Source organism: Tyto alba, unplaced genomic scaffold (assembly GCF_018691265.1).
Source record: "Tyto alba isolate M040663 unplaced genomic scaffold, T.alba_DEE_v4.0 Super-Scaffold_2, whole genome shotgun sequence".
Lineage (NCBI taxonomy): Eukaryota > Metazoa > Chordata > Aves > Strigiformes > Tytonidae > Tyto > Tyto alba.
The window spans coordinates 39,997,475-40,014,705 of record NW_024881282.1 but is presented as its reverse complement, the minus strand read 5'-3'; the positions used below and the strand labels follow the sequence as shown (position 1 = coordinate 40,014,705).

The following is a 17,231-nucleotide window of genomic DNA, read 5'->3' as shown; positions in this document are numbered from 1 at the left end:
GTTTTACATATACAATTACATTAGACCTTGCTGCAGTTAAAATACCACTATACAAACCAGAGTAGCATGTAGCTTCACATGCACGTTTCCTGAGCCAGTGCTGAAAATAACACACAGGAAGAGGCTGCTGTTGAGCATATAAATGGGTCTTTCATCAATTCTAATGTCACATTTGACTCTCCATTCTACATCTGAGATGCTCTCTGGAGCTACATTTTGTTAACCTGCAATTTATACCATGGCTGGCAACTGGAGACAGAGCATGTGTATTGGAGGTGGAGGAGAAAGGCCAACGTCCAGTGACAAATATGCAACGTTAACTTAGCTTCCCCTATCTTAAGGAAAAGGAAATACATACGAAGAATGCCAAAATTAGGGGAAAAAAAAAAAAAAACAAAAAAACAAAAAACAAAACCCAACAACCCAAACAACAGAACACCACAAACATGGAATAAAAGAGGGAAGAAAAAGATAAAGCGTTTTGAGATTAATTTACGAAAGTGCATGACACCTGAGTTCCTGTTATCCATAAATGGGGGGGTTAGTAAGCAGGCTAAAGGACGCAGGGTTTCTGTGAGCTGCTCTGCTTACTTCAGGCTCCCCTGCATCACAGTAAGCCACCCTTTAGCTGAAGGCATGAGGCGACGTCACCGGGAGGAAGGACGAGGACATCCTTGTATTGTACCGGGGGACTGATGGGAACAGCACAGTTAGGACATTTTTGCCATCTGTGGTAAGCACTTCTTTGGCGGGAAACTAAGGTTAGCGCAGTTTATCCCCAAAACGGATCTTTTAATGCATGTGAACTGCACGTGCTCCCAAGGTTAACGTGATATAATTTTCTAGACTGCACAAGACTGTGACAAAAGTAACGACCCAACCTTCTGGAGGGCATCAGCGGAATTCACCCAGCAGCCGGGTAGTGCACCCTGGCAGCGCCTGCCTCATTACCACTGTCAGCTTGCTCCTCTTACACTCACAAACATGCTCAACCCCAACTACACTCAGTAAAAAGATAACGTCAGGAACTTAAACCACATCTATTTTTATGTAGCACTTGTAATACCATCCGATAAATTACAAGTCTTTCATTCTTGTACCTTCAGCTCTGTCAAAAGTTTCGCTGTGTCCATGTCAACCTGCTTCACCCACCTCTTTCTTTTACCAACATCAACAGGGAACCCTTGAAAAGAGGGATGAAAGAAATACCAAAGACAAAAGTTCTCTTTCATTTCAATCTTTGAGATCTTCACAACGGTTTTCATTTCATAAGACCTTTCAAACTTTTTCAAAACTGGATTGTATACTAGAATGGACTTGCTATTGGAAAAATGCAGTTTTCCAACTCCTTTCTCTCCCTCGTTGGAGAGGGAGAACATTGGACCTCAGAATCTTTCCCAACATCAAACCAGATGAAATCAGCACATCTCAAACACATTTGGATGAGAATGTGTCAAGATTCTTTTAAGCAAGTCCCTATTTATTCTGATTTTTAAAGAGAAGGGTGGGGATTCGTGCATTTGTCCCAGATTGCTTTAAAATATTTAAGTATTTTCCCAGAGTGCATATCTTCTTACAATAGATGCATTTTATTTCAGGTTGTATAAGCAGACTAAACTGTAAAACTATATGACCATAAGCCACCCCAATACTAAGGAAAACTCCTTCTCTTACTGGAAAAGCAGACAATGGAGACACTGACTTGCATAACATTTTTTGCAAGGAAGGAAAACCCAAAGCACCCCATGTGTTTCCCTGAAAAAAGAAAAAAAATCCACTGCGAGTCTTTCACTTAGTTTCACATGCTACCCTACTAGTATAAAATAATTAACTTGACACTACAAAATAGAATAATTGCAGGCCCAAGGTCAGCAATCCGACTGACCATGAGGAAAGAGAAGGAGCAACGTGAGCGGCATACAGACCCAGGATGAGGGTCCCTCCACCTGCATCCACCCGATTCCTTCCCCAAGTCCTTGTGACAGAACATCAATATTCCCAAGTACTACCACTTCTCACCAGCTTGGGTTCTGATTAGACACACCTTAACTTGATTACAGAGTTTGTTTCTTCATAGTCTGTAAAAGCAAAACGTGAGAAGTCAGCAAGACAGAATATTCCTTATGCCCGGTAACCAAGAATTGCATTGTCCACTCCCAGCTCCCGAGTGCCAGAGCTGGGACTGCCAGATAGGCTTTGCCTTCAGCCTCGTGGGGGACGGGAAGCGGAGATCCGAGCCATCTGACTCACTCTTTACTGACAAGCCCTCCGAGTTGGCAGAAGCCTACCAGCTGCATAACATGGATGTGAGAAAGCGAGGGGGGGGGTGCGGGAAAGGCAGGCTCAAAGAAGCACAAGAGCAGAATACAAAAAGAAAGACCCTGATAACACATGACTGAAGATAGTGAAGCCTGATAGGATGCCTACATAGTATATTATCAAAGCTATTCCATTAAAACCTGAGATACAATTTCAGACAATTTAACGTACAACTAAGGGTAGCAGAAGCAGAGGGTGAGATCAGACGACAGGACAAGTCTGCAGAGCTGCCTTCTTCAGATCAGAAACTAATCCATTTTCATCTTTAAGAAGCAGATGAAATCCAAAAAATCTACATACCTGGCCTCTGCTTAAAATTTTCAGTGAAAAGAAGATGGGTTGTTTAATGTGTAACACCTTCAATATCTAAAATGTATTTCATGCATCCAAATTTCAGCTTAACTGTTTGAAAACTGTTTTAAAATGTTATTTAGACCCTGCAGTATTTTATTAATTTAGTGTTTCTCTTGAAATGGTTTTGAATGGGAATTTTGCAATTCAAAAAAAAAAATCCAAACCAAAACAAAAAACCACACCCTTCCCTAATGCAGCCAGTCCCTAAACAACAACACATTTATCTGGTGCAATACTGCTCATCAGAAGCGTGTCTCAACCCTTACAAAGTTCAGTACATCAAAGAGGAATATGTATCAAAGCAAAGTGCTCAACCACACAGATTTCAACACTACTTCAATATTCCAGTCACCAAAGCAGAATTTAGTCCGGAAAACTAAACTTACATTTTGCATTGAGATGCTAATTTCTGGAAAGCCAATGGATAATTCTAAATCAGCAGGGGTGGGAAAAAATAGGAAGCAGTATTTACTTAAACCAACATTAAGATCTCAAATGACTGTTGTCACATGAAACACTCCACCCCTTTCCAAAGAAAAACCCTAGCCGGAAACATGACACAACTATAAATTTCATCAAAATCAATTAGCGGTCATGTGCATTTGCAGCATTTTGAAGGAACATTGTCAAAAGCAGCCAGTAAATACAGTATACTACTTTCTGAAGGGTAAGTTGACTCATCAACCTAAAGTACAATTCTCTTACCTAGAACAATGTAAGAAATACCAAAAGGAAGCCCACAAGGTCCAGAAAAGTTTAAGCTTCTGTTTTCTCCAGCATGACAGATGTACCAAAGCACATTCATTGTTCCATTGCATCTTTAGATTACTGGACAAATGTATACTCAATTTTACTTTCCGTTTTAAGGAAGATTTTGCTGTTCTCCTCAGAATAAAGTTTATTTACTATAAAGAAGATAACCAATGTGTTAATATTTCTCTTTCATTAGGAGGTTTTTAAAAAATTATGTTCTTCAAAACAGAACTGTTACAACTACTGGTCTCTGACAACATTAAAATGAATTGTGGTGGTACCAGCAGCACTGACTTTTCACCTCACTTTAAGGCCTGAAATTAATTTATCAAAAAAACAAACCCAAAGGGCTGCTTTCCCTGTTGTTATCCACAACTGGATAATGATACTTAAAACTTCTTTTACATTTAACAGTACATTTTCTATCCCATAGCATCTATTTGTCATGCACTTTATTTACAGAGTCCTCATAATAACACATTCACCTTAATTACCCATTTTAAATTGGTAGTCAGACAGGTAGACTAGGACAAAATAATCAATCCTTAAAAATCACTTCCAGAGACTTCTTTTTTCTATAGTAGAAACAAAACACGGATTATCTGCTCCCAAGGTCTTGCCATTACTTACTTCACTGAAAATATTCCCCTGAACTACTTACCACAAGCAAAACCCATCAGTTTCCCATCCCATCTCAGCAGTTCACACACCATATCAAGACCCTGGTTCTTTTCCTTTCTAAGCCAGGCCCATCTTCAGCAGAAGGGAGGCTGACATCAAATAACTCAAAAATCAAGTAGTAAGTGACAACCGATATCCACCATTAATTACCCAGGCCCACCATTTGAATTTAAATTTCTATGGGAAGGCCCAAGCAAACAAAACGTATCTGAATTTAGTAAGACATATGAAGTTAGAATAAGAGTGTCAGAAGTTATTACCATTCTCCATTAAAGCACACTGGTTTCACCAGATGGGATTGGGATTTTCTCAGTAACCACTGAGTACATCATGGAAATTCTATTTTTTCTTCCAGAAAAAAATGTAATGTGGGGTAAAGACACCACCGAACTCTCCTGGTAATGGCAAGCCTGGCATTCAGACTTAATATACCGCATATATGCTATTATGACTAGAAGTGTAGGCAATCAGTCCATTAATTTCTCAGAACAATAATCTCATTTGTACGTTGGCTTTAATCATAAGATAATTTGCTTCGAGATCTCCATTACCAGTGTGCATTACAGGAGTTTTATGTGCCATGATCTATTAAAAAAGAGCTAAGTGCATGTTCTGACAGGCTGGGGAAAACGCAAGCCGTAATTATTTCAACAACATCAGCACTGTTTCTCTAACCGGTTTTATAATACCACCTGGCCCAGGAAATGATAAAAAGGCTCTTAAAGAACTATGCAGAAAAGGTAAGACGACATTGATAGAGAAGCTTCAAAGGATTTGAGATAACAAAGGATGGGAAAACTGGAGAAGCGTCCTGCCTGGCTCCGTCTGGGCGGGGACCCTTACACCTCCCAAGCCAGAGCCAAAATTAATACCTGTACCTGCTCCTCCAACAGCAGCTGGTCTGGGTGAGGAGACTGCTGCCCCGTTACGTCCCCTTTTTCTCCTAGGGATTTTTTTGTTCCTTGAGATCTACTGAAGCAACTGTATGCATTGTTTCCTAATGTAGTTTCTCACTATGTAATTTAGTTTAAAATAAACACTTATATATAAAGGGCTCCAGTTATGGTGTTCTATGTGTGCTTTTTAAAGCAAAACACAACACAAACACAGTTATGTCAAGAAAATCCAGCTTAGAAGGCAGCTACAGGTGCAGATGTGCCAGGGTGCAAGAGATAACTTAAAGCCTTAAATCACCATTGGTACTGGGCAATATTTGTGTGGAGAGGGAATAACTATAAATCTCACACACTCAGCCAGGTAAGACAACTACAGCATTTCACTCAAGGAGCAACTGCAGTCTCACATCTACCATGGTTCATACAGCAAAACTGTCCTGTCCTTTTCCTAAAGCAAAGACAAACATTCACCTGGATCCAGAACCACAACACAAACCAAAATAGATCACATAAATGCATAAAATATATCCTTATTTAAGTTTAGTCTCACCCTCCTTAGGTAAACCAAATCAAGGGAATACCACGACAGTGTGGTTGAAACCCCTGAAAGATACCCAAAGATTAGATTCAAACAAAAAGCATACACTCAGTCAGGAACTTAAAGTATACCAAAGATAAAATCAAGAAACATCCTACTGTAAACAAGAAAAATACCCAACCACCACATCAATAAATACACCAATATCAAGCCCATAACCAGAAATCCTACTTCCCATGATAAGACTTCATGCTTTCCATCAAACAGTCCAGTGTTGAGAATATCAACTCTATAAGCAATTATCAACACAGGATACTACTTAAAATACTTGTCCCCTCCTATGTAAGAGGACACACTCCCCTAAAGAATGGCCAGCTCTCAGACTCGTTGGAGCATGGACTTGCTACACACACATCCGTTAAATGAAGCCTAGTGGAAAATGAAGTTAAATGTGACTATCTGTAAGCTAGCTCATTTTTTCTTGTCATTATGCATATATTCTCAACAGTGTGAAGAAGTCTGCTGGGGACTATGAAGTATACAGGCCGCATACATCATTCAAATCCTTATTGCTGGTTTGAGATAAAATCTTTAGAATCTGTAAGACCAACTGATTAGCCGAAGTTAAACGATACCATATTGGATCAAAACAATGCTTCACCTGTTACCACACTGACACAGTAAGTGATGCCATTTAGGGAGAATGTACAAGCTTGGCCACTCTTCCCAGCATTCACAGTCACAATACTACAGGTATTAAAAGATCTGTTCCTGCCTATTCCGCTTAGCATCCGTTCTGGATGTATCTATGAATTGATCCACTCCCTTTCTGAATCTGCTGACATTACCAGTCTCCACCATCTCCTGAGACAATGAAACACAGCAGCAACCCCCAGAGCCACCAAACCCTGCCTTTCAGTAATATTCTGTGTGAGTCACGCAGAACTCGCACACCGCTACTGCCTTTGCTGGAAGCACTGGGAGCTACAGAAGACCCACTATATTCAGGGAGAGGCCGTATCTTTTGTTAAAACCTGAAAATCTTTCAAGACCTGATGAAGAATTTGCATACCCAAAAGCTCGTCTGCTTTTCCCAGCTCTATCAGTTGATCTAAAAATATATTAATTCCCCCCACAGTCCTAGCAACTATGCACTCTATGGATGCTTAAACAACTTCATCCTGAGACTGTGGTAACGTTCATTCTTCCATTTAAGTATTCTTGCATACAAACACATAACTGTATCTGATTTGCTTTAATTAAATCTGGAAAAGAACATACGCTAGTTTCCCAAACGTTGATCCTATGTGAGGAATAACTAGCTTACTTTTCCTCCTGACTCTTTACCAAGTGCAAACAGTTTTCAAAACAGCAAAAGCATATAGAAAGATATACAGCAATGACTGTCCTGCTGACATTTAAGAAAGGGGTACAGCCTCTTAAATAATCGTCTAAACATGTTTATAACCAACAGTTACAATGGAGCTGTTTAACTTCCCTTTTCTCTTTATTTTACCTGCCAAGTCTCAAACATCTGCTTGTAGATTCACAAGGCTCCTCAACCTCATAGAAGCCAGGGCTCTGGTCTTCCACGCTGCTGGAGTTCTGCCATTCAAAACAGAGATTCCTCTCAGCACCCATAGCAAAAGGCAAGTTCTCATACTCGGGTATTTCCTCATAGTGACGCACGTTTTCGTACTCTGGAGCACAAATGCTGGTCGCAGAACTCAAATGCATTTGTGGCAAATTCTCTCCTGAAGGTATGTGCCCATCTAAAGGCTCCAGCCTCTGGTTATTTCGCATCTCAGGTTGACTTCTATTTCTCTGCCTCTTCTTCTGTAATGCCGGACTACTTATTTCTACGGAATGTGCCTTGGCAGATTTAGCTTTCCTCTCACTGCTGACAGATGCTATATTCCGGTTGCCACCACTTCCATACCCGTCCCTGGTGGAAAGGCTGGCAATAGCACTATCCATTGACTGGCTGCCTTTAGACAGAAATTTTTGGAAGTCGCTTTTCATTAAGCAAACTGACAGTTTCATGTTGAGAAACTTTTTCAAGCTGTTTTTCTTCTGATGGTCTTTGCAAGGCTTGTCTGTCCTTTCCATGTCCACAGAAGACAGAGATTTGGCCCTAGGCTTCGTCACAACAGTCAAGTGGTTGAAGCTGGTAGCAATGTTAGCAGTTTTTAATGATTCTGAATTTCCGGAAAGTGGAAGAATAGGATGAGGTAACTTCCAGACAGGTTTTTCAGAAGAACGTTTGGGAATGTCACAGGATGACAGTGTGCCTTGCTCCTTGGCTGGTGGATGTGTGAAATGAGATCCTTCTAGAACATTGTTTGGTTTGTCCTCACTGGAGGTGTAAGAACTTTTATCCACAAGCTCTGCTGATGCAGCTTTTTTCAGCATGCCAGCAGCTGGAAGACTGTGCCTCTGTGGTTTCTTAGGAATGATTTTTGGAGAACTTTGATCCTTTATTTTAACTTCTTTATCTTCCAATTTTTGTGGGGAAACATGAAGGCTATTAGAAGCAGATGAGTGCTGATTGCTAGTTAATTTGAGTTGCTTTGGCAAACTCATGGACAAAGTATCACACCTGACAAAGTTAGTCCTTCTGTCCACAGCATCTAGCATACTGGTATCATCTGTCATCTCCTCCGTGGACTTAACTAAGTTATGGTCTGCATCTAAAGAACATTCAACACTTTCCATCAAATCAGAAGTTTTGTGTGACAACTGAGGCAAAAGATTTTGTGAAGTTGACTCTTCCGTAGAAGGTTCCTTCACCTGATCCATTTTATCTGCATTGCTCTGGTTTATCTCACATTTTTCAGGATGAAGCACTTCTGTATTATTGTTATAACAAACACTTTGACCATGGATATTAATTTTTGCTGGCTTTTTAAAGCTTTGGTCCACAAGTCCAAAGGAATCTTTCTCTGAATTAGATGATTCCTTTGTTCCTTCTCCTGTGGTGTCTATGCCATCCTGACGGACTAGACATGCAGCACGTGGCTTTCTTGGCTTAGGGATAGGAAGCACTTTTGAGCTCAGGACTGAAGACATTTCAGAGGAGGCTTTACCAGCATCTGCTTTCATACCTATTTCACCTGAAAACGTACTATTGCTACTTAAATTTTCATCTTCCAGTATTTCCTGGTCCGGTGGACAAGAGCAACTGTGGTTATTTTCAGTCCAACTAGGACAAATTTCAGACATCTGAAACTCATCAGCAGTGAGCTTACTGTCAGTATTTTGGTGCTTCCCTTTAGCTACCTCAGAAGACGACGAAGACTGTAAAAGATCCATAAACTCAATTTTAACACTGCTCTTGGAACTGCTGCCATCCACTTTGTCAAGTTTGTCTGCATACCTGCGCCTCACAGGACTGCTGTTCGGAAACACACTATGAGTTAGAACGTCCTTAAGTTTCTCTTCCAAAATGCTGGCTTTCAAAATCACCTGGTTTCTATTTGCTAGTTTTTCACTGTGACTATCGCCCAGAGCTAATGCATTTTTTTCACCAAATTTGATGTTCTCTAAGTTTTCAAAGTGCTCAAAAATTATCTGAGTTTTACAGGTGTTCTCCCCATTGCCAAGCTTATGAAGGCATTCAAATTTGCAAGGTGACATTGGTAGAATATATGATGTGTTACCAGTACTCCCTTCCGAGGCTTCATTTTTATAGTTCAAGTGATCTAGTGTTTGAGAAGAATCTCCCCTGTGTTCCTCAAAGCTTTTTGTGCTTTTTCGTGTAGATGACGGAGGTTTAACTTCTGGAACAGATGAGCTCTTCAGAACCTTTGGTTTCGGTGCAATTGCTGGCTTGGTTTTCCTTGCTGCTTGTATAACACCAGAAAGTACAACGTCAGGCTTCGGTGCAACAGGTGGAGGTGTCGCCTTGTGTCCTACCACAAATTTTGGTTTGGGGGCCACTGGTGGCTTCTTAATTTCTAGGAAGGATGGAAAACAAAAACTTTAGTCACCATCAGGCCATAGAACAACTTCACCTGCACCACAGTATTATTAGAAATTTTATAACATTTAAATCATGAGGTCTGCAAGATCTCAGTGTGTATATGTATCCACTTTTCTCTTAAAAGCATACCACCCTTCCCTACCACTTTTTTACTGGTTGCCTTTTTTCATTTTAATAGGCACAATCAAGGTGTGGTAGGAAAAGTCTTCACGGGTAACTTGTTCATTAAAAAAGTTTAACTTTATGAAAGTACATGTCCTTGTTCAGGTGCTAAAGTATGATGCTAATACAAACAGAACAGATTAGCCTGGTTTTGCCATTTGAACTATTATAATACCATTTTTAAATGGTGTAAATATATTAAGTGCCTCATGTATAATAAGCCATGAAGATAACAGAACAGCTAGGATAACTACCAGGAGAGTCTAGTCTCTTCCCCTACCACCTTTGAAAATGTGTAGCCTAAAATTCCCCTTTCCCTTCCTCTTCTTCTCAAACAATATTGAGACGGATTACTGTACAAACTGTAAAACTGGCATGTCACCACCATCAGTTCAGTTAAATGAGTCTGTGGTGTGAAGTTAATGCAGTAATTTGTACCAAGTCAGTTCCTACTTTCCTACTGTAAAATACTCTTTCTGTGCATCTTCTACTCTTCCCAACACGGTACTAGTAGTCTGTCCTTGAAACAGTCACTATGTGCTATGACTTATGACCCACTTGACAGCACAAGATGACAAACCCTATGGAGAGTAGACAGCAGGAAAAGGAACACATGAGGAACTTGAAGATTATGGAGTTTTGATCATGTTGTTGTTTTTGGGTGGGTTTGGGGTTTTCTTGTTTGTTTGTTTTGTGGTTGTTGGGTTTGTCTTTCTTTAAGATATGCCTGAAACACTTTAATATTGCAGGAGGTCATTTATGATCAATTTCCATATGCTGGAATAATTTCAGATTTCTAAATGCTTTGAGTGATTTCTGACATATGAAAACTGATTTATATAGTAAACAAGTTTCTCATTCTGATTTTTAATGTACTACCTCTGTATTTATTACCTTTGTTTTGAATAATATTTTGGTATACTTTCAGGAAGTCATACACACGTTAACTAAAACTCTCAAGAAAACATGGCAATTAATGTTTCACATGCAAAGAGATTGAGTAATCCATTGATTTATTATTCCCTTTGAACTGCAGGTTTGGTGTTTGGTTGTTTTTATCACCATTGTTATTATAGATGTGCAACTACATTCTAATCTGTAGCCTAGTAATAAAGTTTCAGGCTTGGGCTTCTTTCTGCTTTGGAGTTTTTTTGTTTGTCTGAAAGAAATCTAGATGTTAAAAAAAAAAAGCAGATGCCCTCTGTTGCAAGCATTTCCCAAACACTAAGCCACTGCTCTAAGCAGACAGCCAGAAACAATGTCTCTACTATAGAAACAGGAAAACCATGTTTTTCTAGGACATGAATCATTAAATGGTATCCAGACTGACTCCACTTACACTTAGAATAGCTGTCCTTGCTGCAATTATATTAGCAAAGAGATGAACGCGATGGCAGAGACAATTTTTGAGACATTGTGCAAGAGGGAATGCAGAATTTATTTCCAAAGAAACACTTCCCTATAGCCATCGACAGCAGCCAACAGAGACTCAACTACCAGCTATTGCAAAGGCCGTACCACCTTCTGCTTCCTTTCCAATGACAGGTTTCCCACAGAGTGAAGAGTCAATAGTTCGATAAAGAAAAAAAATTAACCCTTTGGTTGGGCAACTACTGATCCTGAACAGCAAAAGAGGGTTGTACACGCACTTTCAGACAAGGCAACTGCCTATTCAGTTGGAGAATGAAGCAATGACAATAAAGGAGCCTGTTTTCTATGGTAAAAACTGAGGAAGGGATACCCAGTTTGTCACAGAATACAATGCAGTAGTAAACCTGGGCCATGTTCAGTAATATTTATTAAGTTATTAAAGCTCTCTGGAAACAGGAGAGAGACAGTCTTCTTGGGAATCCTTCCTGATGCTCAAATGAGAGAATCGGATTATAGAAGATTAAGCACTGGCCAGGTAAGTGATACCCTGTGGATTATTTGTCCCACACTGCAAATTGAAGTCCATAAACCTTGGAAGTTTCTCTCTCTATAATGGGACTGGCTAACATTTTAGATAGCAAACAAACTAGATTATTCTGCAGGGCTTTCAACTAGTATTTATTAGGGAGGACACCCAGAAGTTATGATATGATACCATTACCTGAATATAAGATTCAAAACTAAAACATGACATGTAAAGTGATGCAAAGAAGACAAACGAGTTGCTTATATGCCTATAGTGGAAACCTGGATAATGAACAGTGAGAAAAAGCGACTTCTGATAATAAGTGTGATTCCATGTGATTTCTGAAGCCTAATAAATTTTTTGAAATTACTTCAACATTAAAAAGCATTGGGACAGACAGAAGAGAGGGGCAAGTTGTGCAGCAGAATAAAAGACTCCACTATCTGCTTTAAAGTGGTTCCTCATTTCATCTAGAGTAGATATGGGTCAGTGTACTAACAGGCACATTAGAGTCTTGGTATCAATACGGATCTTCAGTCAACCGCTCAATCAGAAAGGAATGTGATGAAGAGGCCTTTTAAACATAAATATGACGTGAGAGGAAAGACTTCAGGAAGGGAATGCATACCAGTAGTTCTCCTCAACAAAGTATCTTTAAGTTTCTGAAAAATACAAGTGATGAACAGCAGCTAGGCAGGGGTAAAAGTATATTGGATTTTGATTAGAAATTAAAAATTAAAGTTCAGTTGATTATAAACTAATTTAATCCACTATGTGTGGGTAAAAAACAGTTCTACATAATGCAATGCTTTAAAAGGGACAATTTCCCATCCTGAATACACAGAAAACTAAGTAGGAGGCAAATGTTAAATATAAAGGTGTAAGGAATGACTGGAAGTCATATGAGAATGACTTTTTGTTAAATGACAAGCATAAGAGAGCCTTTTTGGTGAAAAACAATAAATATAATCAAGGAAACATTATACAACAAGTGCATGCAGTGGTGAGTTGTTTGGACAATGGGCTTTTTCCTGGTGCCATATGGAACTGTTCACTTAAGAATACAGATGGTTGGTTATGCTTAGGAGAGTGAAAACTGAAGAGAATTTGGAAATCGTTGTAGATAAGTTTTTTTATGAGAGCTCCATGCAGGTCTGCAGTTAAGCAGTAAGTAATCCCCCGAATTACAAGGGGATAAATATAAAAAGATGAAGGAGCTGAAAATATTTCAGTGCACAGCACCTGCCAGACTGTTAGTGACATGCTATGTCATCTTCGCACATTCTTAGATGAAAACTTGGGATGAATGCAAGAAATAACTACAGAAGTATCCAAGGTCTAAAAATCATGCCTCAAATCCCAAGAAAGCTCATTCTGCTTAATTTAACCAAGAATTTAAGAAGTGAGATGGTAACAGCATATATACTTATGCACATGTGAAAGATTTTTGATAACAGATGGTTCTTTAATCAGGGAAAAAAAGAAAAAAAAAAAAAGACACAATGAGATTCCAGAGCTGACTACTGAAGTTTGACAAGTTCAAACTAGAAACAAAGCTTTAAAATTATTATTAAACCCAAAGGATAATTAACTACAGAAACATCTTGCCTGGAGTTATGGTAGAGCCACTAGCACTTACAGTCAACCTAAACTCACTTTCTGAGATGTGTAGAAGTTTCAAAGAAAATTTTGGACTGGACGCTGAATTCTCTGGCTTGTCTTACTCTGGAGATTAGAATAGAGAATCACTATGATTTCCCCTGCTCCCCCTTAAATCTTACCCCATTTCTCAGAGAGGATCCCTACATCCAGTCTAGCATTATGGGTTACTAGTAGTAAACTCAAATGTAAGAGCAGAAACACAAGGTTTTATCTGCATAAATAGATTAAACAATTCAGAGCCAGAGAAGCAGAGAGAGATATCCTCTGACTTGATTAACTAGGCAAAGGAAGAAATCCATAAATAAATTGACTAACAAAGCTGCCATCACCAACAGGAAATCTACTGCTCTTCTAGGAACACCCAACAGAGTATTCAGTGCTGGAAGGGAAAAAGAAAAAAAAAAAGCTTAAAAATACCAACACAGCCAACGATCTTAAAAAAAAACGGATTAAAAAGGGCATTCTTTTTCTAACAATAAATAGTTGTTAGCACCAGCTATGTAGGTCAATGCATATGCTCTTTGTCCGACTTCAGGTCACAGTCCAGAGAACAGATATTTGGCCCTCTGGTGAATTATCTCCTCCAGCACGCTGAGGAAAAAGCAACACCCATTTTCATCCTGCTGAGCTCCCTTGTGACCAACACTTCTTATTGCTTGGCTAGCATGCGTTCCCGTCCTACCTTCAAGTTGTTTTAGAGGTGGAGAACACCCTGGAGCGACTTTTACTCTCAATGTTTTAGCCTTAAAGTGTCCAATTCTGTTCTTCAGATGATAGGATTTGGCAACTGAGCACCTCGCTTAAAAATACTCGTGTGTCTTCTCCTAGGCAGTATCATGAATGTGCAGGAAAGCCAGTAAGACAGTGCAGTCTTAAACACTATTATTACACAGCTTTAAATCTTCTCCTCTTGTTATAACCTCTTGTTATCTTGTCTGTCCAGCACAGGAATAGGGAGAAAAGAAGATATATGAAGTTGAACTGAGACAATAAAAGGAAAAAAAAAAATAGCACTACCCCTTCTGCAATAAACCCTACTATTGCTAAAGGAACATTTTCCCAGGTTATCTTCATGCCCATACTTTTGAGATTATGCTAACAACTTCTACACATGAGAACAGCAAAAGAACAGGAACAAATTATGTTCACCTGCATTTATCTAAGAAACAGGGACAAATAGTTCTGGATGCTGTCATGCAAGTATAACTTGATATTCCTTTCCTTGCAACGCTGCACATGAACAGAGGCCTCTCTCCTGGTATTCAGGGTCCCCTATGGGACTGTCTCTAGCCACCCAAAAGGTATCCCTGTGGCAAGATCCTGCAATCCACCCTAAATCAACATCCTTTTGGAACCATAAAACAGTAGGAAGACAGTAAAACAATTAATCAGTGTGACATAAGATTCTGACAGCTGCTGGACCTAAATTTAAGGTATGGGTACACAACCAAGTTACTATGGGGTAAGCCAAGGTATGAATTTTACAAATCAGCTACTCTATAAAAACTGGCCGTATGTATACTCTTACCTTACTGCACACTACATAAGGTAGTTTATTCCTTTTCACCTACGAGGTGAAATCTATTTCACATACTACTTTACATCTATTTCACATGCACTAGGAAAAGTACTTGAAACAGTTACAGCTTCACAGCTGGCCTACTGCACATGTGCATATCAGCTTTCTCATATCACCTTGTTTACACGTGTACTGTATTCTCAGAGTTAGGAAATCACATCTGTAGGCTATACATACAAATAATATGATGCCCAGCAGGTATCTAGCAAGGGATCGATGTGCTGTTCTTTCTTATGTGAAGGAAGAGCTCACTCCAACAGCCAATTCACTGTTCCTGGGACTACTTTTTGCATAAAACACTACACCTCACAGACACAAAACAAGAAAACCAATCCAGATTTTACAGAGCATGTAAGGAGACAGATAATTACTGCTATATGTTTGGGGCACACTCAGAGATTATGGTGATGGAGGTTAAAATACTGCATAGAGAAACTGATAAAGTATTTTAAAACTTCCATTCCCCAGCAACTTACATTTTAATGACTCACAACAAAACTTTTCAGTTCAATTACTTTGCTTTCAGTTACAGAAAGAAAGTTTCATTAGGTAAACACCTTAAAAAAGTATTCCGAGATCATTAATTTATTTCCTGTCAATGTGTATTTATTTTCTCATTATGCAGAGGCTCTGATTTTCTCAGGTGCCACAATGCTCAAAAGAAAACAAAAAAACCTGAATGAGTCATGACATCCCGGAAGATAACACATGTCATTTTTAAAATACAAGGGAAAATGATGGTTTCCAAGACACTACAGTTTTAGAAAACATCCTAAATAAACTCCAAAAGGAAAACATTCATTTCAGAATCTCAGGTTGTTGGATGACTTGTTGAAATAAAACAGGAAAGTTGGGGATAACTTTAGAGTAAGTACAAAAGATGAATAAACAAGCTTTTAAGATCGCATGCAGAGATAGAACTGAGTAACTCTAATGAAACTTGACATATTAGAGGGTTAAAAGGACATTAAACCCTGTAGGCCTCATTTTTTCAGTCCTTGAAAGCAATGAAGTTTGATTGGAAAAGTCATGTCGATTTTGTTTATCCTGTTCCTGCTGTGGTTTTTTCCCCTTTGAATTACATTTTTGACATTAAAATACACTACATAGTTCTCATTGTTGTTGTCAAATCAGATTTCAAGTTTAAGCTATACATTCTGTCCACATTTAAAAAGCTGTATAGATTCACATATAAGGACTGTTTATTCAGAAAGAAATAATAAACGTCAAACTCAGAACTCTGAGCGTTTGTTTTTCCCTTTTAAAGGCAAAGCACATACTTGAAGGCAGCACAATGGTTCCAGGCAGAAAATGAATAAATGCACGTTCATCAGCATTGTATATAAAGAATATGCAGTACATGAGAAAGTAATGAGAGGAGAATAGCTATAAATGACGGTTGAAACCAACATACAGGTTGATCTCTACAATAAGATAATTTTTTAATTATCTAGAAGTATTTTAAATAAGTACAACAGTTCCTTAATTCTAACAAGTCCAGATTTACACATACATTTTCAAATATGTAACAGCTATGGCAGAACTCCTTCCCCTATCACTGAATTACATCCAGCTCTGGACTGAGATGTAACTGAAACAATTTGGGAGAGGAACTAGAAAACATATATAACAAGAAACTGAATATGCACTGCATTATTTAGAAAGGCAGAAGGCAAGCTGGAGTGGAGTTAAGGCTGGGTTATCAATGTTGGAGCTTTTGCAGCTTCTGTCCACGGACAGAAGTTATGTTCAGTATTTCTCTCCGCATTGTAGTCCCCTCAAGTAGCACAGTATCTCTTACAGAGAGTCCTGCATATCAAGCTGAAGTCACTCATATCTGCAAATCCTACTTAAAAATATTAAATCAATACTGATGATGCTGTACCCAGTTGCTTTGTTCTAAAGGTACATTAAATGAAAGACACAAGAGAGACGCTCGAGCCCTTCAAGTTAAACTGAAGGAGGAACAGAAGGATTTCTAGGCATTTTGAGTTGCATTTGAAGCCTTCACACCTGATGAAACCATTTTTACTGAAACACTGTATTACCCCAATCAGTTGTCAGAATGCTAGCTTACATAGCACAAACCAGAGTAGTAACCAAATTCACAGTTAAATCATTTCACTGTAGGAAATAGATCTATAGATCACAGGACTGAAATTAAAATATAGGAGTTGGTAAGTTTTTTTGTGAGCAATAGCATTATAAAGCATGTCTATATATTTCAGGAGCTAAATTCTGCATCAATACCAAGAGATGGATATTAAACCTTCAGAACCATCTCCTGACAGTCCTCATTTTTTCCAAATCCCTCGTTCACTAAAACGTGAAAAGCTGTCATGACACTGTCAGCAAAACTGTGAATCTCTGATGTTGTTTCACCTGTTCCCAAATATTTTTTTTTATCC

The 17,231-nt window shown here is 38.9% G+C and overlaps 1 protein-coding gene across 1 annotated transcript in view; it reads right to left on the bottom strand.

Annotated features, from left to right (window-relative positions):
* The window catches only part of FGD6 (FYVE, RhoGEF and PH domain containing 6), a 75,284-nt gene that overhangs the window by 56,198 nt on the left and 1,855 nt on the right, over window positions 1-17,231 (bottom strand). The window contains 1 exon segment of the mRNA XM_033010237.2: window positions 7,058-9,497. Coding sequence (XP_032866128.2) covers window positions 7,058-9,497 — 2,440 coding nt within the window.